This window comes from Carassius carassius, chromosome 11 (assembly GCF_963082965.1).
Source record: "Carassius carassius chromosome 11, fCarCar2.1, whole genome shotgun sequence".
NCBI classification, from domain to species: Eukaryota; Metazoa; Chordata; class Actinopteri; order Cypriniformes; family Cyprinidae; genus Carassius; species Carassius carassius.
In genome coordinates this window covers 22,294,665-22,321,923 of record NC_081765.1, presented here as the reverse complement: position 1 = coordinate 22,321,923, position 27,259 = coordinate 22,294,665, and the positions used below count along the sequence as shown (strand labels likewise).

General features: G+C 35.4%; 1 protein-coding gene across 2 annotated transcripts in view; it reads left to right on the top strand.

Annotated features, from left to right (window-relative positions):
* satb2 (SATB homeobox 2) overlaps positions 1-27,259 on the top strand; it is a 49,275-nt gene that overhangs the window by 4,794 nt on the left and 17,222 nt on the right. For both annotated transcript variants that reach the window (XM_059562140.1, XM_059562139.1), the window contains exons 2-5: positions 9,917-10,132; positions 15,360-15,542; positions 25,943-26,069; positions 27,027-27,150. In XM_059562140.1, the coding sequence (XP_059418123.1) occupies positions 9,961-10,132; positions 15,360-15,542; positions 25,943-26,069; positions 27,027-27,150 (606 nt within the window). In that variant the 5' untranslated portion in view covers positions 9,917-9,960. The remainder of the gene's footprint in view (positions 1-9,916; positions 10,133-15,359; positions 15,543-25,942; positions 26,070-27,026; positions 27,151-27,259) is intronic.

Below are 27,259 nucleotides of genomic sequence, written 5' to 3'. Positions count from 1 at the left end.
TCGTACCCTCTCTTTATATCTGAATCGATATATTCTCTGCACATGTACATTTGCACACTCACCGACATTACTGCCACTCTATTTCTTTATTCTTCTCAAATCCGTAACATGAACACTTTTCCACTTCTATCTAACATAACTTTACTCCTAATGTATATGTCTAATTGCCTCAATATCAAGTGTATATTTTATTTCATATATTCATGAGAGATTTATTTATTTAATATATTTTTTATCTTTTTTTGATATTTTTATATAATCTGATCTTCACTTAATATCCTAATGATTTTTTTGCATAAAAGAAAAATCTGTTTTTTTGACAAATGCAATGTATTTTTGGCTCTTGCTACAAATATCCCTGTGCAACATAAAACTGGTTTTGTGTTCCAGGGTCACATATGTACGCGTATATTTACACATATCTAAGGAAGTCCCAGTATCGAGCTTGTCTTATTTCCACTGTGATCATCTGTCTTGGTTACAGTTTGATCTGCCATCAAATTCATGGGTGATAAGCTGCTAGCTATCTATTCTTCCCTTCCCAACGCACACACCTGTGAGACACTGAGGGGCCTTTAATATGAATCCCTCAACCATCTTCACCTGCTTTATCTGTACCCTGACTGAGCCGATGCTTTAATAACCCTGCAATAAATGAGTATCACAGGCCTATTCCCTGGTCAATAAGGTTAACGCCTTAACATGTTGTCAACACAAAGATACCATGATACCACCAGGTTCTGAACAACACACAGCTTTATCTCATCGCTCATTTGCATGCGTATCCTTATTAGTTGTTATTAACTGTTGTCGGGTAAACTTTGAGTTGGAAACAAGCAAGAAATTGGATAGTCTTGTCCTGCCAAACACTCTTTTCCTTACCTAATTTGTAAAATAGCTTTTTATGTCATCTTTGTGTCAACATTTCTGCTTCCCTATTCCCTTTTTTTCCCCTTTTTTCTCAGTGTCTCTCAATATCGTTCTCTTCTCTGTGTATACTGACTGACAGTGTGAGGATAGTCAGATCAGCAGTGTCGTTTACTGCCCTCAGTTTCCTGTGTGTGGTACAACTGGCAGAGGCCACTCTCATTGCCAAAGAAAAGAGTGCAATGTGGAGGGGAGAGGAAGGTTAGCAGAAATCGTATATCGCATGCTTAGGAGAGAGTCTCTGCAGTGTGGTCGTCGTAGTTTGGAAATTTGAGTCTCATGGGATCGAAGTTCTGTTCCACTCCCTCGTCTGGCTTCTCTCATCTACCCCTAAACATAACAGTCATTAGTTATGTTTGTAATATGTGGCTGCAAGCATTACAAATAAAAATGGAACCGTGTATCTGGTTGTGAATACCTGTTGGCCTAACACTGAAATGTAAGGTGCTTTGTATCTTTCAGTTAGTATGTAAGCAAATTTGTAATAGCTGTACTATTTTAAATGCTACAACCTCTTCTGTATTTCATAGTGCTTCCTGCTATTAATCACCATACTGTAAGCAATTTCTTCATCTTGAATCGATCTTGCTTTAATTATTTTTTTTAATCTTCATAATCTTTGTCGATTATTCTTAATAACTTGCACTGATTAGACATCTATCTCTATTTCTAACTGACGCCAACCAGATGGAAGGACAGGACCAAGGGCGGATCTATCGGGGTGGCATGGGGTGGCAAATGCCACCCTAAAAGAAAGCCTTGCCACCCCAGTTGGCAGCAACGAATTAAAAGTTATGGCCAATTTGAAAATTTACGAGCGCGAATCTCCAATGTCCGACTGCAGTGAATGCAGCAGCACGAGAGGACAGAGCCGCAAGAGACTATAGATAGACAGTATGCAAGAGACTGATTTGTTTGTAAAACTTTCTCAGTGCGCGCGAAGCGAGGGAACCATGGGACACAGGAGGAAAGAGGTAAAAACGGATTATCTATCTATCAATAAATGAAGCTTTAATGAAACCACAGACTTTGAGATGATAAATAACTAACGTTACAGTGGTGTAAGTCTACTACGTGATACGTTACCCACTTTTAAAAAGCGTGAGGATACGTAACAACTTCATTTTGTGTCTGAACTTTCACACTTTCATTCATAAATTCACCCCGTTTGTGTTTGAAAAGCGACAGGGATTGAAATGGAACTTGCTGTATAAAGCAGAACGTCACGGAATTCGGCATTTTTGAATAAATAAATCAGAGCTGTACATTTAATCAAATCTCGATATGGACTAATGTCTGTGAATATTAAAGGTGTTCAGTACCGTCGCTCCCTACACACAGAGTACGCAGTCTGCGTAGGGCACCATCTCCCAGAGGGGGCACCATCTCAGTTGCTCCAAAAAAAAAAAAAAAACAGGTATGAATTTGGCTTGACGTTGGACATTCGAGAGTCTCAAATTTTCGATATTCGAAAATTCGCTATTGGTATAGACCCTTAGCATGTGACGTCACCCTCTACTCGCGCGAATTGTGAACGCCATGACGGACGGCAGAAGAGCTATGCTGTTGGACGGATGGCAAGCCGAACAAGTACGAGTTCGTGTAATACATTTTTTTTTTTTTTTTTTACTTTCTAAGCACAGTGCAGTGTTATTTGTCAAACTGTGTATTTACAATGTTAAAGTGGCTGACAACAATAAATATTCTTATTAGGAATAAAACGGCGTCGTTTTTTTTAACTGTGCAGAGCAGTAACGTTAGCTGAATAGTTAGGCCTACTACGCTACTGTAATTTGTAATGTTGGTCATTGTGGTGGTACTTGGACAGCCAAATATTTTCTGAGGTGGTACTTGGTATAAAAAGTTATAGATCAACTGCATTAGAAAGTTGCATTTAGAGCTGAAACAACGAATCGATTTAATCGATTAAAATCGATTATTAAATTAGTTGTCAACTAATTTAGTCATCGATTCGTTGCTAAATAACTTTTATGTGCCGTAAGCGGCTCATTTCGTGCATATTTCAAATCTGCGGTGACCAAAGTGTGGCAGTAATGAGCCACCGGAGGTTTTACTCAGCCAGTAGAGCAGGAGAAGTAGCGAATAGCCAATAGCTGGCCTCGTTTTATGTCACGTGCTCCCCGAACAGCGTCTCTGCAGCATTCAAGCGTGATGTGGGAGCATAGACATCATATATGATGTTTATGTGTGGGAGTACTTTACTTTGAGCCTTTAAAAAAGAAGCGTAACCTGTAAACTCTGCACTACTGAACTGTTTAAGGGGACATTCACATATCGCGTCTTTTGCGCGCTCAAGTTATTTCCAACACCGCACCGCATCGAGTTAAAAACATTTCAACTTTTCAGAATGCTGCAAGCGCACCGCGGGTCATGTGACAAGAACTAACCAATCAGCTTCATCCTTTCCCGTAACAACGTTAAAAGCTCAGTCAAGATGAAAGGAACAGCTGATCATAGGTGTATATGGATTTCCATTTTGAAATAAATTTAGTAGCAGAGCTACTGCAAGCGATTTTTTGAGCTGCAAATCCATTTATCCTTTGCTGAAATTTCCGCGTCTTCTAGGAGAGAGCACGTCATGGTTGCTTAGCAAAGGCAGAAGCCTCAGGGGCGCTTCTGCTCGTGCGCTATGGAAAGAAGGAGAAAGCGGTGCGCCTATCGTTTTCCACGCGTTTTTAGGCGCGATTTGTGAACGGCCCCTAAGACTTTCATTTGTGCAGATTCTCAAGTAAAATGTTGTTTGCAAATGTTAAGTCGTAAAACATGATAACATTGCTTTTTAACAGTTAACATTTAAAGCTTTACAAACATGTTCCGTAATCAGTTTGTCGTTTACCAGTTCATAATTCAGTCGTGCAGCCTAATTATGACTGAATGAGAGAGGTAAATGTTTAAAGATATTTGAAATGCACTTTTTTTCTAAGTATTCACTGCTCTTTTTCACACAGCAGGTTTTTTGTGTGTGTCCAATTTTTTTTCTGGAAAACCTTCTGATGGATTTTACTTTAAATTCTGAGTTCCATTCAGGTTTCATGCCATTGGCACTTTTTTCGAAGGATTGTTTACAATTTCACAGCATAAGCTATAAAGCTGTTTCCCAGTAAATAATAAAATACAATGCACTGCAATTTTATTCTGTTTTATCCTTATTCTTCGTGAAAATATGTTCTGAAAGATTGCTTAAGCTTTGTTCGGGATGTTAAACTACTTTAGGAGCTCTATGGACTGCCATGGTGAAAACATTATTTTAAATCTCCTTGTGAAATTTGCTAGAGTATGGGTCAGTGTTCTGATTGCAGAAGAGTTCGACAAAGGATTACTAACACAATAAAACAACTCCAGGTATATTTTGATGAGGATATGACAGTGCAAAATGGTTAAAATCTCTTAAAAATCTATGCTGAAGGATAAAGACCATTTATTAATAATTTACTTGGGGAAAAAATGGAAAAAAATAAAATATAAGTACATAAACCGATTAATCGTAAAAATAATCGACAGATTAATCGATTATCAAAATAATCGTTAGTTGCAGCCCTAGTTGCATTGGCACACCCAGTGAACAACGGTAACTTAAGTGGGTAGCCACGAACGACCAGGTCCTCTAAAAACCGGTTACATGGTATACACTTTTCTAACATCAGTAGCATTTGAGGAGAAAGACTTGCAGTCATAAAGCAATTGTAATGTGTCCATTCAGGTGTCAGCTACAATGCACACCTTATACATTTTTTATATAATAATTTAAAATAAATTATAAATAATTTAGGTAAAAACTAGGCCCGTTTATCACTTTCAGGCACATTCCTGTGAATTTAAAAAAAAAAATTTTCAGGTTCCCTTACGAAAATTACCTATGGTTTTAACAATAACACCACAAATAATTGTTCTTGTAGCCATGGTAACTGCAAATTAACCATGGTTTTGTTACTTCAAATAATAATTTACAAAGTATTAATATACTGTAATATTTTTTTTGATGTTGTTGTTGCTATAAAAACAGACCTAAGCCATCAATAGCCTTTAAAATGACTTAAAATGCATCATATAAAAAACAATGAGGCAATAATCATTGGTTAATAATAACACTGTTAAAAAACATAATGTAGGCAAATACAAACTAAACAATTCATGTACATGTTATTACAAATGCCTGCAAAGGGCGCCAAATGCCATGTTATTGCTGCTGTTACACTTACAGGACAATCAAATCCTTGTTTAGGCTACTGACCAAACATTTAATTCAAATATTCACTTAATCTTTCATTTTTGGCCACCTTTTTGCTATAGATGACACAGCCTTTATAATTTCTTAAAAAAAAAAACGTGCATATCACAACCCTTACAAAAATAAACCATGGTTTTATCATAGTAAAACTGCTTAATTTCCTTTTGCATGATTTCTTAATGCTTGAGACTATAAAATAAATTAGAGTCATAATAAAGTTATAGCCAGAGGTAAATATCGAGAGCTACAATTGTAATTTGTAAAAATTCAATTTATTCATTTAGTTTTTTATTTGATTAAAGTTCTATTTTCACCCCTATAGTAGGTGTTTTTTTTCATCATCATATTTGAGGAAGGGGTGAACAACAATACAATCCTGCTTAGGGCACACATTTGGCCAGCAGCGGCCCTGAAGGTGTTGTTATACATGTCTCTGGGAATGTGTGCACTACTACACACACACACACTGAATTCACTATATTGACACATGATGTAGGCTACACATCTGCACGTCAGTGCACTATGAGAGCATTTCACCATTTCATTTGATAAAACTATTGTCATTCATTGGTATCACACTGACAGAAACGGCAATGTCTTTACGACAACCTGTCAAAATAAAATTTCGGTATAACTTGAAGAAAGTCTAACAGAAATATAGTACTATTGCACAGTAGAGTATGCTATACTTCAACTAGGCCTATTAGCTAATAACAATAGTTAATTAAAAAACACAGAAACTCTGTCTACAACCCACCAAAATAAAAGTTTGGTCTAACTCAAAGAAATTATGTAAGAAATTGCACGGTAAAAAATACTTAAAAAAGATATACTAAAAGATATACATTATTTTAAAGGAATATCACACAAGTTTTCATAGAAGTTTTAAAGGAGCATTGCGTAGGTTCTGAAATTTCTAACCGTTACTGACACCAGTGGCCATTAGAGGAACTGCAGCCAGTCTCATGCTCGTTCTCAGTGCGCACGGTCTTTTTTTTTTACTTACGAGGAGTGTCCGTGGGTGTCTGAATTGTGCTGGAGGCTGGTCGCTTCTTTCCATCCGCAGAGTCCATTTGAAAACACTATTGCCGCTGCTTACTATAATGGCTGGTGTGCCGTACTGTTGTAAGCCCAAGTAGACGAGAACGCGCATGACGTCACATTTTGTGAATTTTCGTGCCAATTCGGGCCCGACTCCTCCACACACAATTGAGCCTACAGGCTGATAGAGGCAACCGTGGTGGACAGTCGAGATGTCATTCCCTTTTTTTACATCATGGTTGGCTCATACATGTACAAATGAAAACTCTATCTTAAAGATTTTTTTAAGTACAAACCTCCACATAGCTCCTTTAATTTAAACTTGCCAAAACAATAACACTATATTTTTCAAAAACAATTTCTAAAAGTACATTTGTATTTGTGCATATAATGTTTATTTATTTATTAATATTGTCAGCTAATAAAACCTATGCTTCAGGGATATATTCATATTACATCTAAGGCTAATTGTAGTTTTTGACTGGTTGAGTTAGATGGTGATTAACACTAAACAGTAGAAAATCAGTTGAGTCTCCCCAGCTGTAAATGTCATTGGCTGTTAAAGTCTTGTGTTTCTTATGATAAATTGACATATTGATAACACTGAACCTTTTATAATGCTCTTAATTTCATGTCGATGCATACTGTATGCATTAGTGAGTGTAGTGGTGCTTATAGGGTTTGTAAATGATAGCCTGTGCCCTGTTATAGTGTGCACATATACTATTTATCATCAGACTGTGATAACTGTGACTAAATTCAGTATTTATACGTCATATAACACATATGTTGCCACCTCTCAAAAATTCCTGCTCCCTTCTCACCACCCCATCAATATTTTTTTAGATCCGCCCCTGGACAGGACCAATCACACTTTTATGATGACTGTAAATTAAATAGTTCACCTAAAAGTGAAACTCTGTCACCTTCCCGATGTTCCAAATTTGTATGCCTTTCTTCTTTCAGTGGAACATTAAAAAAAACAAACATTGAGATATTATGTTCTACAAAAAAAGTCAAAAGTCATGTTTGAAACAATATGAGGGTGAGTCAGTTATTATAGATTGAAACTACAGTGGCAGAGTTCTTTTATTAATAGCTGTCCCGTTTATGCTTTATAATCTTCTAATGGATTATTTGAATTTAGAAATAAATAAATTAGTCCTTTATCTCCAGTCTGTTGATGAAATAGAGGAATACAGTCTCTGTCAATAAAGCTTTTATGAAGTGGTCTCACTATTAGCTCAGTAAAATCTGGATGAGATTTTGTGGTGCTGAATTACAAGATTTTTACCAGCATAATCACACAATATCTTCCACCTTGCATTTGAGTCCATGAATTCCAAAACCTTGAATCACAAGTCTGTTGCAAAAGTATCCAAAGTAGTGTATCATAATTATAAGTGTACCTTTTCAATAGGCTTGTATTGATTTGTTACAGCAGGTGTGTATTGACCAGAAGAAACTTTTACAATGCCATCTTTGCATTTAGCCACTGCCATCTCCATACATGAGTGACGGGCAGACAAACTGGAGCTGGTTTTATCTCCCCATCAAATATTTGCCGGGGTGGAGAAGGATCAGAAAGATAAAGAGAGAGCGAGTGAGATTAGCATAGAGATGAGAGAAGAGATTCAGACAAGGTCTTGATTGGGATCAGAAGACTCATTAAAATCAGGCAGGTTTGGACCTGTGAAGCCCAGTGAAGGAAGGAACAAAGACAACCCATTAGTGCCAGATGAACTAAGACTGATAAAATACTTTACAGTGCGAATTGTAGGCAAACAGATGTAAAGCTTTCAGCCTCACTGATGGCAATGAACTCAAGTGCAGTGGCCATTGTGTCCATTTGCGGTTACATCCTTCATATTTCTTGTTTGGCTCAGTGCAAGTCTAAAACATTTCAAGATACTTTTTGCGAAGAGATTTTATTTTACCCCTGGGACTGCAAGTCTAATGGGCAAGCCCGCATCATAGACGAGCTGTTAATTAAAAGCAGATCTGTTTGCCTCATAAGTGGATCACAGTGATTTTACACATAGCAGCGGGTTGTATCTGTTATATTTTAGGATCTTATCCTCTGTTGTTACAGAGGTGCAGTGTTTTCAAACTTTGTGCCATTTTAAAAAACTTTAACATGAACAGAACAATAGAATTGAGAAATAATTGCTGCATGTACACTGGGGTAATATCAGTTTTAATTGGAAATTTGTGTTTAATGGGTGCTATTAATTATATATATACATGCGAGTGTGTTTTCATAAGCATGCATGTCCTTTGTTGTACTGTATTGTTCACACTTGAGCTCTATTAAACTGTCTCAAAGGCTCTGTAAATCTTTTTTCTCTGTCTCCGTGTGTGTAAGTACAGTGTGGATCATCAGTTCTTGTTCCCTTAGTAGCACACTAACACATTTCTTTCCATTCAAATGCCCTTAAAGTGTTTTTCCTCCCATCTGCTTATTAAACACTAAAGAATTCAGACACTTGATTTCTGGACCCGCGTTAGGTTTTTAATCACGCAGAGGCTAATGTTTTTAATTTATTATTCCTTTTAAAAAATTTAGCTCCAGCTTGTAATTCTCTTTGGAATTTTTTATGTTCCAAGATGTTTTTCTCGTCAGGGCCAAAGAAAAGAATGATGTTTTCTGCATAACCGCTATGAGAAGAACAGCACAGAGAGTGGACATCGAAATCTATTGATCAATCGATCAGTCTGTCTGTCCGTCTGTCTGTCTGTCAGTCTGTCTGTCTGTCTGTCTGTCTATCTGTCTATCTATCCATCTATCCATCTATCCATCTATCTTTTCCATCAGTATCCCTCTGTATTTAGGAAGTGATATGCAAATCAAAGCAATATGTTCCTAGTCTTTAACTTTTGGCATGGCCTCAATAGAGTCTGGCACTGACTCTGATGGACATTACCAATATTAAAGGTTTGGCTGAAAAACAAAGACCTCTGAAAGGTCCATAGCTCAGATTAATGTGTGCAGACATCCATGTGCATTCAAAAATACTATATGTGCATGCACATACAGATATCATTTGAAAACTTAAAGTAACTTAATAATTCATTAAAAGATTTTGAGCATCTTTGCTTTCATATATATTTGCATAAAGGTCTGTAATTTTGGCTACACATACATATTTAAATACACATACACATAAGTTTACATTCCCCATAGATGCTTAAGCAGAACAAGAGACTGGGAATCAGCTTTTCTGTTTGCTGATGGTGCTGATAAGATGCCAGCATCCTCTTAAACAATTCACTGTAGGACATAAAGTTTGATATCTTTGAGTTGTTGTCTCTTTTAGTTGTGTTTCGAGTCAACAAAAGGGAATCCTTTGATTTGTGAGTTTCCTTATCAACAAACTTTGAAGAGAAATGTTAATGAAAGTTTATTCTTAATTTAGATTCAGTTCTTTAAAAAACTTTAGCATTTGATTCGTTTTAGGGTTTATTGAAACCAAATGATGAATTATCATGGTTATGGTGAGGACACAAACATTTTTATTATTTATTTTTAAATATACCATCATATTAAAGAAAAAAAAGACTATTAAGCATTGTTGTGGTGTTATTTTGTATAACACAGATTTACCAACCAAATATTGTGGTTATTGAATATACAATTTATGATCGTCAGAAAAAAGTACATGCATCAATATTGTATTGGCTGTGTTCTCTGTGTCTCAGGTCCTTATCCTCTGGCTGGTGTTCGCCCTGTAGTGTGGAGGGGGATGGAGCGTGGCGGAGGAGAGAGCCCTCGCTTACGGGAGAGCCCTGAGCGACGTGGGAGCAGCAGTCCTGATATCGGTGGCCCCCCACCAAAGATGGGTCGTGTGGAACTCAACGGCAGTCCCACAGGTCACCGCAGTCGCCACAATGGGGCCCCACAGAGACCTCTTTGCGGTAAGACACTCACAACTTTGTGTATAATATACACTTGTTATATTTTTTCCTTGAGTTTTCCCTCTTTTATTAGTTGTATCTTGAAGAAAGACCACACACTAGCACTGTGGCTTAGTGTGCCTGAATTCTAGCCACTTCCCCACTGCTTTAAAAAAATATTTTGTTTTTTTAATTAGTGAGAGAACTATTATAGAATTGTAAAAATGAATAAATATTAAAACAGAACATCTAGCTATGCAGTTTGCCTGGTTCTATCTAATTTATCTGACATTAAAAGAGCCAGCCCATAGTGCATGATGCAGATCAGTTTAATCCCATACACCATTTTAAATCTGCTCACAGGAGTGTTGTGGTCACTATAAGCTCAGGGAGTTAAGAAGCACCATATAGACCTGATTTATTCCTCTTGGCCAGTTATTGATCGCAACAGTAGTGTGTGTCAGAAGGGAGGTCATATTGATTACAGTGACCCCAAAAATGGCCACATACAGTGATGTGGTCACAGCTCTGATTACTGAATGGCTTTAAATATGTTTTTACACATGGGTAGTTGACAAGTAACATGGATATGGACTTTTTAAATTCAGCATCAAGATTTTCAAAAAAGAATCATCAGATATTGGACATGTTTATTCTAGACAAGTTTATTTATTTGGCTTGCAAATAGAGGGGTGTGCAAGTAAGTCGAATGGTTACTACCATTTAAAAGTATCAAAAGAGGTGCTCTTTTTATATTATATGAAAATTCAGCTTTGCCTTCACATGTATAAATTTCTTTTGAAAATATATTATATTTATAATATATTTTGAATTATATTTGTTACTGTTGTACTGTATTTTGATCAAGTGAATGCAGTCTTGGTGAGTATAAGAGATCTCTTTCAATAATTAAATTGGATAATTATATAAGAACACCAACACAAAAATTCTGAACGGTAATATGTATGTATGTGTATACATATAGTATATATGTGTGTGTGTTGTTTATATAGTTTTAGATATATTGTACACCATACTGCAGGATACTGATGTTACTGCTTCAAATATCACATAGGGAACATACAGACTGTGTCCAGTAACACACAGCCTCAGCAAAAGTGTCATATTCTATCATCTCTCACAATGTTATGGATTGGGGCAAAATGTCACCAAGGTCAAACTGCATTCACCTTGAAAGTGAACAATTTGTGTAGCCAATCATAAAGCCACATATCAGATATAGATTAGATATTTTTAGAGGCCAAGACCTTAACAACATGTACTGTGAGTTTGTTCGTGATTGTGTGTATGTGTGAGTATGACCTGCTGTACAAAACTGCCCTAAAGCAGATTTTATTTGACAGAATATCTAAGTAGAATATTTTTCTGGAAAAGGTAGAAGAGGGAAGTAACAGGTCTTTCTCTTCCTGTACCCTGGCAGATGGACCAACTGGTTAGTTTTAATCAGAGGTTGTCTTGAAACAGTCTTCTCCAAACCACAATGGAACACTAAAGGGTGGGCCACACACATATCAGACATGGACTCACTCAGAATCACTCATACATGACTGCATTTGTTTAAGTATCTAAAGCAAGATTAATTTCTTCTCAAATCTGCATGAGACTAACACTAGTTTTCAGAAAATATAGTTTTAATTAAGTTTGTGTTTTACCCATTCAGCAGTTTATTCATGTTAATTCAAGATATAATTTATGAAAAGTCTTTTGTTCTTCTTCTTATTATTATTTAACCCTCTGGAGTCTAAGGGTATTTTTGGGGCCTGGAGAAGTTTTGTCATGCCTTGACATTTGTGCTTTTTTCAGTTTCTTATAAATATCTAAATGGGTAAAGACTAATCTCACTGTAATCAGCACAAACTGGGCTGTAATAATATGTGAAATGCATGTATGTACATGATTGTGTTTTTGAGAAAAAAAAATATTATGCGTGGTTAGTGAAAAACTAAAAATGTTAAAACGCTTGAATAAGGCAAAAAAACACATAAAGAACAATGGTTCCCGGGATTTTTGAGAACTGGAGCTTGTAGCTTAGAATTTTTCTTTCTAAATGATATGAAAATCATCTTGTTTACCCACTCACAGAAAACAATATATTGATTTAAATTTTCTAAGACACTTTTTGTTGGTAAAAGTCATATGCGAGTAGGCGTCAACTACCATGAATATCATTGTGATTTACACCTGAGAAGACAAAGGCCTGCATAATGAGCTGCATAATGAGCCATTCAGTCATCTTTGCCACTGTGAGTGAGGAGTTACAAGAGAGAATGTGAGAACAAAATAAATCTATATAATTTTATGTTTGTAGTTTATTAAGAATATATTTAATTATCCCACAACATAATTTAATATCCACTTGGGGGAGCAGTTAAACAGTTTATTAGAAACAATCAAAGCTGACTTTCAAACAAATTGTTTGGCATGCTTACTCCAGTCACACAATCCTTCAGAAATCCTTTTAACAATCTTATTTTCTACAAAAAAAAAACAAAAAAAAAACGTTTGTTGTTATTATTATCATCATTATTATTAATGTTGAAAATAGCCGAGAATATTTTTCTGGGTTTTTAGGGGGAATAAATGGAAAGAAAAGCATTGTTTTTACATTTGTTACAATTATCTATTTGTTACATTTATATTATTTATCAAGCTTTCGAAGGGTATAGTGTTGTATATTGTTATTGAAACTTCATAATGTTTCACTTGATTATACATTTAGTCAGGAATTATAGTTTGGAAAAACTCTAACTAGTAAAACGTTTAAACGTTATGTGAAAACTAGTACAAGTATATAAATAAATAAAAAGAGACCTACTCATGTTTATGATCTCTGCTGAATAAAGTGCTTCATTCTTTTTTTTCTGAGGAAATCCATTTCTCAAATCCTCAACCACATCACATCTTTTTGGGGTGAATTATGTGTTATTCCTCTCATCGCGAAGCAAACAGTAAAATAAAAAAAAACTTGAACAGTCTCGCTGCTTTTTCTTCTGTTATGGGCGTATTCAAGCCGCGCGCTTCAGTTTGAGTCTGAATAGCGCGTTCGGCGCGGGGGCGTGGTCACATTAGATATAATGAAGGGAGACATGAAAAACAGACATCGCGTTGTTTTCATATGGATTACTTTATCACAGAATATCTGTTTTCGGCGGCACTTGTTTAGTTTAAAAATAGACATGTCAAGCTTTCTATAGATATCTCTCTCATGTATTTTCGTTGAGTATTCACGGAGTTACAGTTCATTTAAATGACGTGTTTGTAAAAGAAGATCAGCGCAGACAAAGGCTGCAGACAGCGCACCTTGTTTGTTATCTTTATTTTATAAGTGCACAAAGTTTTGTTGTTATTATGTCTGTATCCAAAAAAAAGTAGACCCTTTACAGATTCGATTGATGTATTGCTCTTATCTGTACGATTAAAACTGAAAGTGTAATTTAAGTTCTTTTCGGGGTTATCAGGAGAAAATGACTCAAAACGCGTATCCGCGTTAATCGACTTGATTAAATAAATTTTAAGTGACTAGGTTTGACTAGGTTAAATAAAGATTTTGCTTCTCAAGTAAATGTAGATTATTTTCAGGCTGTTATAGGCTATTCGGTCTGAGAAACAAGACAAAAATGCTGATTTATTAATTTATTTTATGTATGTATTTATTTTTTTGCAGTGTGTTCTTTTCTGCTACAGTATATTTCGATTATATACAGTTTAAAGCTGGTTACAGTATAGTCTAAAGTTATGCTTACAATTCTACAAGCCTATACAACCCTTAAATGACACATTTCAAAATTCATGCATAAGTCTAAAAAAATGTTCAGGCAATAATGTGCATTAAAACAGATAATCAAAGAGACAGAACTACTTACTCAGTGTGAGCGTTGCACTCTACATCAAAACACAAAACTCACACACAGAAATGAGTCAGACACATGCTTCACACACATGCTGTTGTCTTATGATGAAGCTGTGCTCATACAGGGTACAGGGATGAGCCCATGGGAGCTAGCGGAAGAAAGAAAGAGAGAGAGAGAGACTGCTGGGAGCTGCTGTGTGTTGACAGTTATATTTCCCTGTTGGGGGAAATTCACTTACTTGAATTGGCACCGGCCCCTGGCCTGTAATTCACTCCATAAGAGCATTCTGAACTGGAAGCCAGGGTGATTAATGGAAAGGAAATAGAAATATAGGAATTGACTGATTAAACCAAGGGGCTCTGGGAGCTGTGCGCGAATGTATATGCATTTGCATGGAAGTGTGTGTGTATAAATTAGGAGAGAGTTTTGTACTGCTCTGCTCTTATTAGTACAACTGGGATTTTGCCTAATGCTTTCAGTCTATAATTTCTAAGGTGTGTTAATTAATAGTCAGAAAGCTTTTCAGCACTTCTGGGAAATTGAAAAACCAATGGATATTTTAGGCCTAGATTAACCAGAGGAAGCTTGAGTGGGAGGGGTGTTTTTCAGGCAGCATTAGGTACTGCATACTATTTCTCAACAAGCCGCGAATGACTATGCATCTCAACATCCCATTAAAAGATGGGACTCTGTACCCACTGAATCACTTGCCAACATATTTTATGGATTAATCATAAATGTTTTAACTAAAATGTTAACAAAGTCAACACTACTAAAAGTATGTGTTAAGTTGCAATGCATTGAGCCGTAACCTCAAACACTGAAGGCAGAAAGGTTTGCATATCCGTTGGTGGCTCATGCAACTAATTTTATTAAGTGACCCTGCCGTTAGCATGCAGTCCGTTGACTTGAGGAGATATCAGCTCAGCTGCCCTGACAAAGTGAAGGGAGGCACCATAAAAAAACTGATAGCTTTAATGGAGTATAACGTAGCTGGTTTGATGGTTGGTATGATACACAATCTGAACAGTTTGTTCATGTTGACTATTTGCATTGAGCTAGGAAACCTGGGACAAGCGAATTACCCTGACCGACTTTAATCCAAATGCAATGAAACTATTAATCATTAATGATTTCTAATGAAAACACTTCTCTTGTGAACAGTACATGGGGACTTTTCATAATGATGCCACACTTTATTTAGAAATAGAGTTTTGTAAAAATATTTGTAAAAAATGTGTGGAAAGAGTCCATTTGTAGAACATCAGCTCAGTCACTGGACTTCCTTTTTAACATATATTTAGTAATTCAGCTCTTCTCTCTTGACCATTGTTTCTCTAATGTTTTCTAAACTGTACTTCTCTACTGTATTGCAGGTCTGATGATTCCAGTCTTCTGTGTGGTGGAGCAGGTGGATGGAGGGATGATATCAGATGGAGAGAGCCGGGAGGAACATGCAGAGTTTGTGCTGGTCAGGAAAGACATCCTTTTCACACAGCTGGTTGAGACTGCACTTCTCGCTCTTGGCTACTCCCACAGTTCTGCAGCCCAGGCACATGGTGAGTTCAACATTGTCCCAGACTCAGAGTGCCTGTTCAAAACAGTTAATGAATTTCATCTTAAATTACAGTAAAACCAATAATAAATAAATAATGACTAGAACTTCACTCTTCCAGTTTGACAAACCAGAACGATATCAGATATTTTAACATTTATCTTGATGTACTATTTAAATGAGCTGCCAAATGTTACACAAACGTTCCTTTTTATAAAAAGAAGTGTGCCTAATTGTACTGAATGTGCACGTAGTAGTGTAATTAATATCTTAAAAAAAGCAACAAAAAATTATATATATATATTATATATATATATTTAAATGATCTCAAGGAAATAAAATGCCACTTGATTTTAAAACTTAAGTGTACTTTTAACTCTTAAGTACTTTTAAAACAGTGCACTTTTTCATCATGTGAAGTTAAAACCTGTTAATTTATGTGGAGTAAATTTTAAATCATGTTTTAATAATCTTTTGTTGAGCTTTAAATAAGTACACTTGTTGATTTAACATAATAAAGCAAAGTACTGTATTATAATATTATTTTTATTTTATTTTATGTGCAGTGTTTTATGTGATGTTACATTTAAAATGAATATTTTTTTCTATGTACTAATTTGCATTCAACATAAATTATATTAAAGTATATTGTAGTTTACCATAAATGTTTGTTGGCACATTTGGCACTACACTTTAACCATATTATAAAGACAATAGAAGTAATTATGAAATTACACATAAAAATTTACTTTATCAGTCAAATCTAAATTTAAGTTGCAATGAAATTTAATTGAGTAACCGAAAACTTTACTTCCAGTTCTTTTAACTTTACATTCAATTATTTTAAACTATATTATTTCCATAATAAGTACTCTTTTTAAATGTTTTAAATGTAAAAGTATAGTAAAATGTGAATCTTTCACAAAAGACCCACATTTTAAAAACAAAGTTCATTCATAATACATAAACCATAATAATTTATTTATTTCAAAATCCCTATATACAGTACAGACCAAAAGTTTGGAAACATTACTATTTTTAATATTTTTGAAAGACGTTTCTTCTGCTCATCAAGCCTGGATTTATTTGATCAAAAATACAGAAAAAAAATGTAATATTGTGATACATTATTACAATTTAAAATAATTGACTTTAAATTATCATTTATTTCTGTGATGCAAAGCTGAATTTTTAGGATCATTATCACATGATCCTTTAGAAATCATTCTAATATGATGATTCATTATCAAATTTGGAAACAGTTCTGCTGCTTAATATTTTTTCAGAACGTGATACTTTTTTAGGATACTTTGATGAATAAAAAGTAAAAAAAAAAAAAAAAAAGAAGCTATGTTTTTAAAATATAAATATTTTGTAATAACAATATACAATACCGGTCAGTAATTTGGGGTCAGTAATTTTTTTTTTCTTTCTTCTTTTTTAATAAAATCAATACTTTTATTCAGCAAGGATGTGTTAAATTGATAAAAAGTGATAGTAAAGAAAATATATTATTAGAATATATATTATTAGAATTTTTTTTTATTTTGAATAAATGCAGTTCTTTTTAACCTTTTATTCATCAAATATATTAGACAGCAGAACTGTTTCAACACTCATAATAAATCAGAATATTAGAATGATTTCTGAATGATCATGTGATAGACTGGATGTTACATGTGACACTGAAGGCTGGAGTAATGATGCTGAAAATTCAGGTTTGCATCACAGGAATAAATTATTTTTTTAAAGTATATTCAAATAGAAAACTATAATTTTAAGTTGTAATAATATTTCACAATATTACAGTTTTTTCTGTATTTTTGATCAAATAAATGCAGACTTGATGAGCAGAAGAAACTTCTTTCAAAAACATTAAAAATAGTAATCTTTCCAAACTTTTGGTCTGTACTGTATGTAAATGAATCTATATTTGTAAATGCTGTAAAGCATTTGGTCACTGTTAGATTGTGATACCTGATGCATTAATTAATGTTAATGAATTTAAACTTACTGTAGTGTTATGAAATTCTAAATTATCTTATTAATTTCTTATGTAACTCGATTCCTGAATTAGTGTACAGTAGTGTGGAAAGCAGTGTACAATATGTATTGCACAGTATGCAGTACTCAAGCCCTTTACAGTTCAATGCGATTAGAGTACCATGGAGTGCAGAGAGGAGGTCCGGATGTTGAGATGTTGACAGGAGGATATACTGTTTTGGGATAATGTGTCTGAGAACACTGAGGAGGAAGGACATATGTTCAACATAACAGACAGTCTGAAAATCTCATTAAACAAGAACAAAGGAAATGGCGAGGCAAAGAATGCAGTATTTTCACGTCACAAAAAGATGCGTGTGAACTTTATTTGTGTGTATGTGTTGTATGTCCAACTTTGTGGGAATGCATGTTTGTGTCTGCTTAAGGTCTTTGTACTCTCACAGTATGGGTCCATTTTCTGTGTGTGTGTGTGTGTGTGTGTGTGTGTGTGTGTGTGTGTATGGAGAATGTTTATGAGTATGTGGGCCAAAGAAGCAATATAATGCTTTACTTTATTGTTGTACACATGAATGTCATCTCCCAGTAGATTGAGAGTTTACTTGTATTCTGTGAAATATGAAGAAAATGTAAAACAGTCTTTACTTCATGTTGATCCGTGGGTAACAAAAGACATCACAATTTACTTCATAGGTTGAGCATTTGGCATTTATTTGAGTTTATTTTTCTGTAGTGTTTGTAGTCACAGTTCATGCTCTGTACGTCTGACTAGAACAAAGTTTGCTGTGCTACAGTTTATTGAAAGTATTGTCAGAAAACAGAGAGCGAAAATTGAAGGCCACATTTCAACCTTTAATTAAAAGATCATTTAAGTCAGGCTGATGAAATGTCTGCTACGTTTTTGTAGTGATTGTAGTTTTTAAAATTAAATGCTGCGTGGTTGTGTTTGTGTGTGACTGCAGCTTGTTATTCATCAAAAATAATGTTAGATAAGCATTCTCTCTCTCTCTCTCTTTTTTGACAACTAAATATACACAGTAACAAAAACAGAAAAAACATGAGTCACTCGTAGGTCAACAGCATGTCTTTAAATACACTCGAAGAGCCCTTTAGAGATTGCTTTGAAGAGCCAAAAAAACTGATCAATATGTTACCCACACAGGGACTCAAGCCATGTGTGTAACCTCCTAAAATACCATTATGTGCTATAAAATTAAACAAGTATGCAAATTGATAGAAGCGGCATTATGATTGGAAAGACTAAATAGTCCTGTCTGGCCCACACAATGGCGCCACATCTGTGAGGAAGTCCCAGACGCTACTCCCCTAAACACAGAAACACAAGCGGTTACTTCTGTACAGTCGCAAAACAATATCAAAAGGACACGGAGGAGGACAGGACAGCACTGGAAAACAAACCGTTTAGGCTGAATATAATCCACACACCCTCACAGTGATCAGTTCAGATGAGGCCAGATAAAATAAAGGGTGAGGGTTATGGCTAAAATGATGCCCCCACACTCGCTCACACATACTAACAAGCTTCTCTCATTATGAAGAAGTGCACTGACTTCAGTTTATTCCTGAATGAAAGATAGAAAGAAAGAAAGAAAGAAAGAAAGAAAGAAAGAAAGAAAGAAAGAAAGAAAGAAAGAAAGAAAGAAAGAAAGAAAGAAAGAAAGAAAGAAAGAGGGAGAGAGCTCTCTTCTCAAATGAATACTTTTTTGTTTTTAAAGCAAGCGTTTATGTTAAATGAATAATTTCTGGCTTAAATTATACATTTTTTCCTCTGTGGTTCACAACCAAAATTACACAGAGTCCCATCTATTTTCTCCCTGTTTGAATTGTGTCCTGCATAGCTCTCTCGTAGTGGTATATTTAAGCTCCTCTCCCAGCACCGCTGCCTTTCTTTAATTAGCCTGACCAGTAATTAACCGGGAGATATTGTTTACTTCAATTATAAGGGTCTGAGTACTTTTTTAGAATCATATGAACAGACCTGTACTTTAAGGCTTCAGACAATTAACAGTGGTGACGGATTACAGCACGAGTGCATTGTTGTGCTGCCACGTTTGACATGCAGCCACAGCGGGTCGAACTGGGGCAGTTTGATTGGGGCAGGAGCTATGTTGCCTGATAGCTCCTGGACAGTCACTTCACATACTTTGTGCTTTTGTCACTTCACATGTGCAGATAATGTAATGATTATATACCTTAAAGGGATAGATTGCCCCAAAATTAAGATTCTGACATCATTTACAGTACCTAATGTTGTTCCAAACCTGTATGCTTTTTTCCATAATTTTCATTTCTGTACTATGACTGTTCATTTTGACTACTGTCAAACACCATAAAGATACCAAAAATGTATATGCAAACAAGCTGCAACTTGGAAAAACACAACAGTGAGTAAATAATGACTGAATTTTATTTTTATTTTTCGGTGAACTATTTTTTGGTATAAAATGCAATAATAATAATAAAAAAAATATCTCTGTCCTCAACGAATCCTTTAGATTTATGACCAAAGTGAGTTAGTTTTCCACCTGACATGCCCGGCAGCCAATTAAAAGCAAGTCAGTTTTGTCATTGTTGCCTGGGGTCTTCGATGCTCTGTCTGTTTTGTCATTTTAATGACAGCACTATTACGTTTTAACCTCAAAATAAGATGAATCTGTCCAATCCATAAATCTATAATCTGGAGCATAGTTTCACTTCTGCTTACAATATGCTCATGGTTAATTCAGTGTTTAATCAATATGAGTATTATTTCAATAAAAACAGTCTATGTTATGTTGAAATTATTTCTGATGATTTTATGATCTAATAATTTCAATTTTACTTTTAATAAAAGTAGCAGTAGACTCACTCACCTGTTGCGACCAGGATTGTTTGATTTATATTGAAATGTTGTTTCTCTAGCAGGTAGATCATCATAGAACAGCATAGTCTTTAAGTTGAAACTGACTGCCAAAGGGAGACATGCTGGTTAAGTTAGTTAAAAGGATAGTTCACACAAAAAATAAATCTGACATCATTTATGCACTCTTATGTTGTTCCAGACTGTTAGGCATTTGTCTTTCTTCTTTCAAACAACACTGGACCCCATTGCCTTTTATTGTTTGGACAGAAACCAACCATAGACATTTATTTAAAAAAGTATTCTTTTGGGTTCATTTATTTAAAGGTTAACTATCCTTTAAACATGCCCCCCCCCCCAAAAAAAAGATTATTTATAGTATTTCCACCAAAATACTGATCGCATATGCTTATATTGTGATATTATAGTAAAAAACCATAATACAGTATGTTCTGGAAAGACAGACAGTATTGCTCAGGCCTGCCTGGGAACACTTGATTTATTAAATCTATATAGATATATTATTAATGATTTATCATAACAATCTGTGGTCTTCACGACTCATTTAGTGGGGCGTATCTTCTACAGAGCTAAGTCATTCAGAACAGCAAACATTTGGATATCAGCGCTTCTATCCAAACTAGCTGAATAGCGTATGGGTGCTGAGGAACATTTTCAAACTGTGTGTGAGGTTGCGTTTTTGTGTGTGTGAGTGTGTATGGATGGATACACATAAGCTTTAGCCAAGCCACCAGCCGACCACATGAAAGCCCAGCACTGGGAGGAGGAATTTTAATGTGGCAATGGGAACAATGGTTTGTACTTGAGGAGGAAAATGACAAGGAACAGAGTCTTTCCAAGTTAAAAATGATTCATTAATGACATTACCACAGTCTGTATGATGCTAGCTCATACTGTAAATAGGAATACATTTTACCACTTTTTATTGGAACAGAGCTGTAAATCACTGTATGAAATGGGAACACATCTCTACAAATACCTTTAGAACAAAGACAAGAGGCCTGCATATTAAGAGGATAGAAGTTTACTGTAGTTACAGAGGTCACCAGCCGGGTTGACCCCTCTTGTAGTGGTTGTCTGGGACCCGACTTACTGGAGGGCCTACAAAATAATTGACTTTATAATAAATAAGTGATAAATTCTGACACAAGGGAGCCCAAATGACAAACCAAGAGCCTTCCCAATCAGTGGCGGATCTAGAAAATTTTGCATGGGGGGCAAAGGGGTGGCAAGAGGTCTTGGCAGGGTGGCAGGGGTACATGGAATCCCTATATATGAATTGCTTTAAAAAAAAAAAAAACACAAAAACACTTTTAAACTACAGTAGTTATTGTTTAATCATGCCCTTACACACTACAACGTTTTTTAATTCACAACACACACACCAGTTATGTTTAGACTACTTAATTCTATTGTATTTGTTATTTCCCCAGTTGTAACCTGGTTTCATTGCTGTGATATCTGAGAGGAATTGGATTTAATAGGACTGCTTAGGCTTAGCTAATCAAATGATCGATCTCCTAACTGGCACTGTATTGTGTGTTGTAACGTAACAGCCCAAACTAAAATTGGGTATTTTTATTTAAAGTAATTAATTAATTATTAAAGCGATTTAAGGGAATAAAGAAAAAGAAAGGCTTGTTGTATTAGTGAAATAATTGTAACTATTTGCAACTAATATTTTATTTGTAATTTACATAAATGAATCAAGGAAATTATAGCATATTTTCAATTCAAAAAGGCAAAATTTAATAAATAAGTAAAAAAAGTTGAACTTTTCTATTGTAAAACAGTCAAATATTAAATGATCTACTTACATTTTACCAGGCATTTGTTAACTTATTTAATAATTTTGACATTGATGAGCTAGACCGCTGAACTTTTAGTCTTCCTAACAACAAACAGAGCGTTGCGTAATGTAGTGCATCAGAGCAGCATCAATAATAATATCAAGTGAATCTCTTATCTGCATCTTAAGTTTATTGCCAATAATAATGACATGTTTGCGAACGTGAACTCGGTGAGCTCGCGCAAAACACATCTTCAGCAAAGCGACTCATTTAAACGCCTCTGATTGGCCGATGTGATCAACAGACATGTCTGTGATTGGCTACAATGCTCAACGTTGCAAAAGCACGTCAAAAGTACCTTTAATGCAAAGGGGAAAATATAAATAAAAATGTAATATGCACTGTTCATGATTAGTTAATCGCGGCCGCTGTAATCTTATTCACATTTGTTTTTCTGATGAATTGTTTTGCTCTGTGAGAAAGACAATTTAACAAAATATTCGGGGCTTTACTAAAAACTTTCGGGGCTTAAGCCCCTTTAGCCCAGCCCTAGCGCTGCCCCTCAATATTTTATATTTTTTATCAAGCTGTTCTTGTCTTTACTAAAATCAAAATCAGGCTAATCAAAGAGAAGAGTGCTCTTACAAATCACGAGGGAGCGATTTAACCGCTGATTTTGCCTAACGTAATAGACTCGCTGTTTTTGCTGATGCTGAATCGTCTTTAGCATACAATACATTCATTACAAATGTAACTTTAAGTTAAACGTGTGTTTAAACTACACCTGGGGAAACTCACTTCACCTTCAGAGGATCTGTCCGGGGCAGCTCAGTCTCTGGTTGCAGGGCCACCGCACCGAAGCAGACTCGCTGTGTGTATGAGCCAGACTGAGCGAACGCCGCTCTGCACGTTTGAATCAGGGACGTAACTAAGTATTTGAGGGGCAGGGGGGAAGGGCGAATAATACATTTAAAATTAAAAATTAAATTGTTCACTTTTGGTAAATGTATTGGACATAGTGGTGGGTTGTTTTTGTTAGTACAGTTTTTGGATCATTAAAGTTAGGGGGGCAGCTGGGGGGGGGCAAGGCTCTAGAGTCCCCCTTGTCCTCTTGCCCCCCTGTAGATCCGCCCATGTTCCCAATATAATCATTGTGTTCTTTCGATAACATGAACAAAAGTAGTAAACCTGACCATTTGCTTACACTTGACAGAAAAAGAAATGTTTAAAAAATAAAAATGCTCTGAGGCTATTTTGGCTCCAGTTTAATGTTTAAAGCACTTTGCATGGCATAAACAGCATCTGTTAAAGCATAATTATTGTCATGCTTTCTCAAGAATAATATAGGGAAGAAATTAAAGCACTGTTGATGAGAAGTACAGAACACGACAAATCTGGATAAATCCACTCTTTAATATGTCTGTGTATATAGTCATTAAAAATATGTTTGTCTATAATTATTATTTATATTATTATTATATATTTATATATTTGAAGTGTTTTTATATATTTATAAGACCTATTTAATTTTGTGTTTTATTGATACTTTTAAAATTTGTATTTAACATTTCTTTATATAATATTTTGCATAATTCTACATCAATTATCTTTATTTTTGTACCATATTTCTTTTAATTTATTGTACATAGTTCTCAACTGCTGTTTGTTTACATTGAATCTGTTAGAATGAAGCACACACAAATATACAGCTCAAAGTATTTCACAAAGTATTTCACAAACAGTGAACTGAGAGAAACAGTGGAGCCCTTGCTAATTTGCAAAAGCAGATTCTGTCCAAAACTAACTCATGCAGTCAGGCTTTAGTGGCAGCAGTGGCATGACAATACAGTGTCTGGATAGAGGTACTGTAAGTGATCCATCGGCATGTCTGTGTGTGATTGAGCAGCTGGAGCTCTTCAGATGACACAAACAGCTTAAAGCAAAAAAAAAAAGAAAAAAAAGAGAGAGTTAGAGAGAAAGAAAGAGAGCGGGAGCGTCTGGGTCTCATTTAGTGGATAGTAATGTGATTAGCATTGTTTAGTTTTCACAGCTTCAGTCAGTCCCTCCTAAGACCATGGGAAATACTTTTGTGTGTGTGGATGTGTTTTGTATCTTTTCATGGCACATCCTTCGTTTTTGGTCAGGTTTAGTTCCTGTTGTCGGATGTGTTGAATATATGCATTCGTGCAAGGGATGTACATTGACTGCACATGCGTGTTGAAAAGTGTTTACGGACGTGTGCATTGTTTGGAAAACGTTTAATAATGCAATGAGCACAGGGTCCGGTTTACATGTACGGCACATCTTGACAATGATTGCGACATCTGGAAATAAATAGAGCGGAGGGCATAATAGATTCAGCTAATTCATTTTTAATAGCACAGTGTGGTTCTTGAAAAAAAATACAAATAAAATAGCATCCTCAGTAGATGCCACTGCTGCTTAGCTTTGATCGTGATCTGTTAGCCTGTTTGGGTTCAGTATATTTTAAGGAAATAACACCACACAAATTTAAAGGGATAGTTCACCCTAAAATGAAAATTCAGTTAATTTAATTTCACTGTAAATTTAAATGAAATGTGCTGTTAGGTCTACTACGGGTTTTCAGTGTATATAGTAAGAGAATCAACTGTTAACCAATTAACAGGTTTTTACTGTAGCATTTTTACATTCATTTACCATTAAAATTTCCACTGCTTTTATGTTCCGCAGAAGAAAAAAGATCACGGTTTAGAATGAAATGAGGCGGACTTGTGATATTTGGGTGAACTATCCCTTTTGAATAGGAAGCAATGCACCTCCGTTCACTGGGTTAATATGGGAACGGCCTTAGTTACCTGGAGTATTTACAAAACAATCAGACGGCATTGTTCAGAAATATGGCTTTGTCTCACAGTGACACCCCGATTACAGATTACTCCTCAGCCATAAATGCTCGTCTCTTCCTTTGCACAACAAGAGGCATTTATAACAGTCAATTTGGGTAATCATACAATCATTGACCTGTGTTTATGACGGCTCATTAATGGAGGGGGGGATTGGGGGTGGATGTGATTGTCAGAGGCATTGATGCGCTAGACAAGCGCCTGCTTTCTATATTCCTTGGCTGTAAAAGAGGCAGGCAGCCCTGCGGCCCTCAGTATGTGTGTTAGGTGCTTCTTCCTGACCTGATAAGTATTTAATAGATAAAGCCTTATCGTTGGTGCTATTGTTCCTTGCTGTCTGCTTTTATAGCACAACATTCCAAAATTTCCACAGTGTTTAATGTAATAACCCACAGGTAGTGTAAATTATTTAATAAATGATAAATATATGACTCATTTCCCACTACGATTACTTATCACTTTAGAACTGTATTATTATGTGTTTCACCATATGCAGTAAATTACATTCGTCTGCCACCTACTTCAAACCCCTCTTTCCAATAACGCAATATTCTTGTCTTACTGTCTTTCAATCATCGAGTTTGTGTGCCCTCTAATGTTGATTTTTACTGTAAGTGGGTCTTTGTGTGGTGATGTAATGTGCCAGGTTTGGTTCTGGTTTGGTGGAGCTGCCTACTCAGTGGAGTGGAGCCCCTCCTAACCTATTCTTTTATTGAGATTTCATTATAGCCATCATTGACATGAGGCCATCTCTGATGATGTCATGGAAATATGCTACACAAATTTGCGGCACAATGAGATCAAGTGGGGTTAATTGACTCCCCCTTTCTCTGCTTCCTTTTCACAGGCATCATTAAGGTGGGCCGCTGGAACCCCCTGCCCATCCATTACCTGACAGATGCTCCAGAGGCAACGGTTGCTGATATGTTGCTGGACGTTTACCACATTGTCACACTACGCATCCAGCTACAGAGGTATGATGCCACAGAGCACTTTCAAAAAATAAAGATTCTTCAATAGATTCTTGGTTCAGCAGAGAACTCTCTGCATATCAAGAACCTTTGTGGTTATATGTTTCTTGGGAGGGAATTTAAAATAACTAAAAAATCTATAATATAAAACATGTTTTTACAACAGTTATTATTATTATTATAAATAAAATAAATTAAGTATAGGTGCAATTTTAAGTTTAAATTACCAAATAACTTAATAACTAAATAAATATTTTAATAAATACTCAAATAGTTATTTTATTTACTAAACAGATAAATATCTTATGTAATTTAAACAGGTTATCTTGTGGTATCAGCTTATAAAATCCTGAATATTCTTCTGATGGCTGGGGAGTCTCATAGTCATTATATTAATATTTAATTTAGTTTATTACAAAATTAGTATTATAATAATGTAATAATTATTATATTTTGCAATACATCATAACATAATTTTAAATAATTATACAAAAAATATATATATTTATTATAAAATGCCATTTAAGATATTATCAGTGTTTGTAATGAGGAAACTACTAATTTTCCCTTTTCTATAAATTTTACTCCATTACAAGTGACAAGATCATTAAGGGATTATTTTGCCTATGTCAATTATAGACAGTTGAGCAAGCCTCTAAAGCCCTGTACATACATGACAGCAGGAGATAGGCCAGGGTAAACTTTTTATCTGCACTTCTTAATGAGCTCTTTCATGCCCACTGATTGCAGTTTACTCTTGGATGCTGAGGAGTTAAACATAGGGTCCAGATGAATAGACTGTAGTCTTTGTGTAGTCATGTACCATCCAGGTTTGTTTCTCTGTGTTCCCATGGTGATATTATTATTGACCTGGCCTGCTGTAGGGTTTATTGATTCAGAACTAAAGATGATTATTGTAGAATAATGGAGGGATGAGTAATAATGATTTTACGGATACAGCTTTGCCAAACTGGAGGACCTTCCATCAGAGCAGTGGAATCACGCTACTGTACGCAATGCCCTCAAAGAACTACTCAAAGAGATGAACCAGAGCACACTGGCCAAAGAATGTCCTCTCTCCCAGGTACGGTTGCTACCCACTCAGATGTTTTCATATCCCAACACACATAGATTTGACCATTTAAGATGATAAGTTAAATATGCACTGCTGCTGCAACTCTTCCAAAACTAAC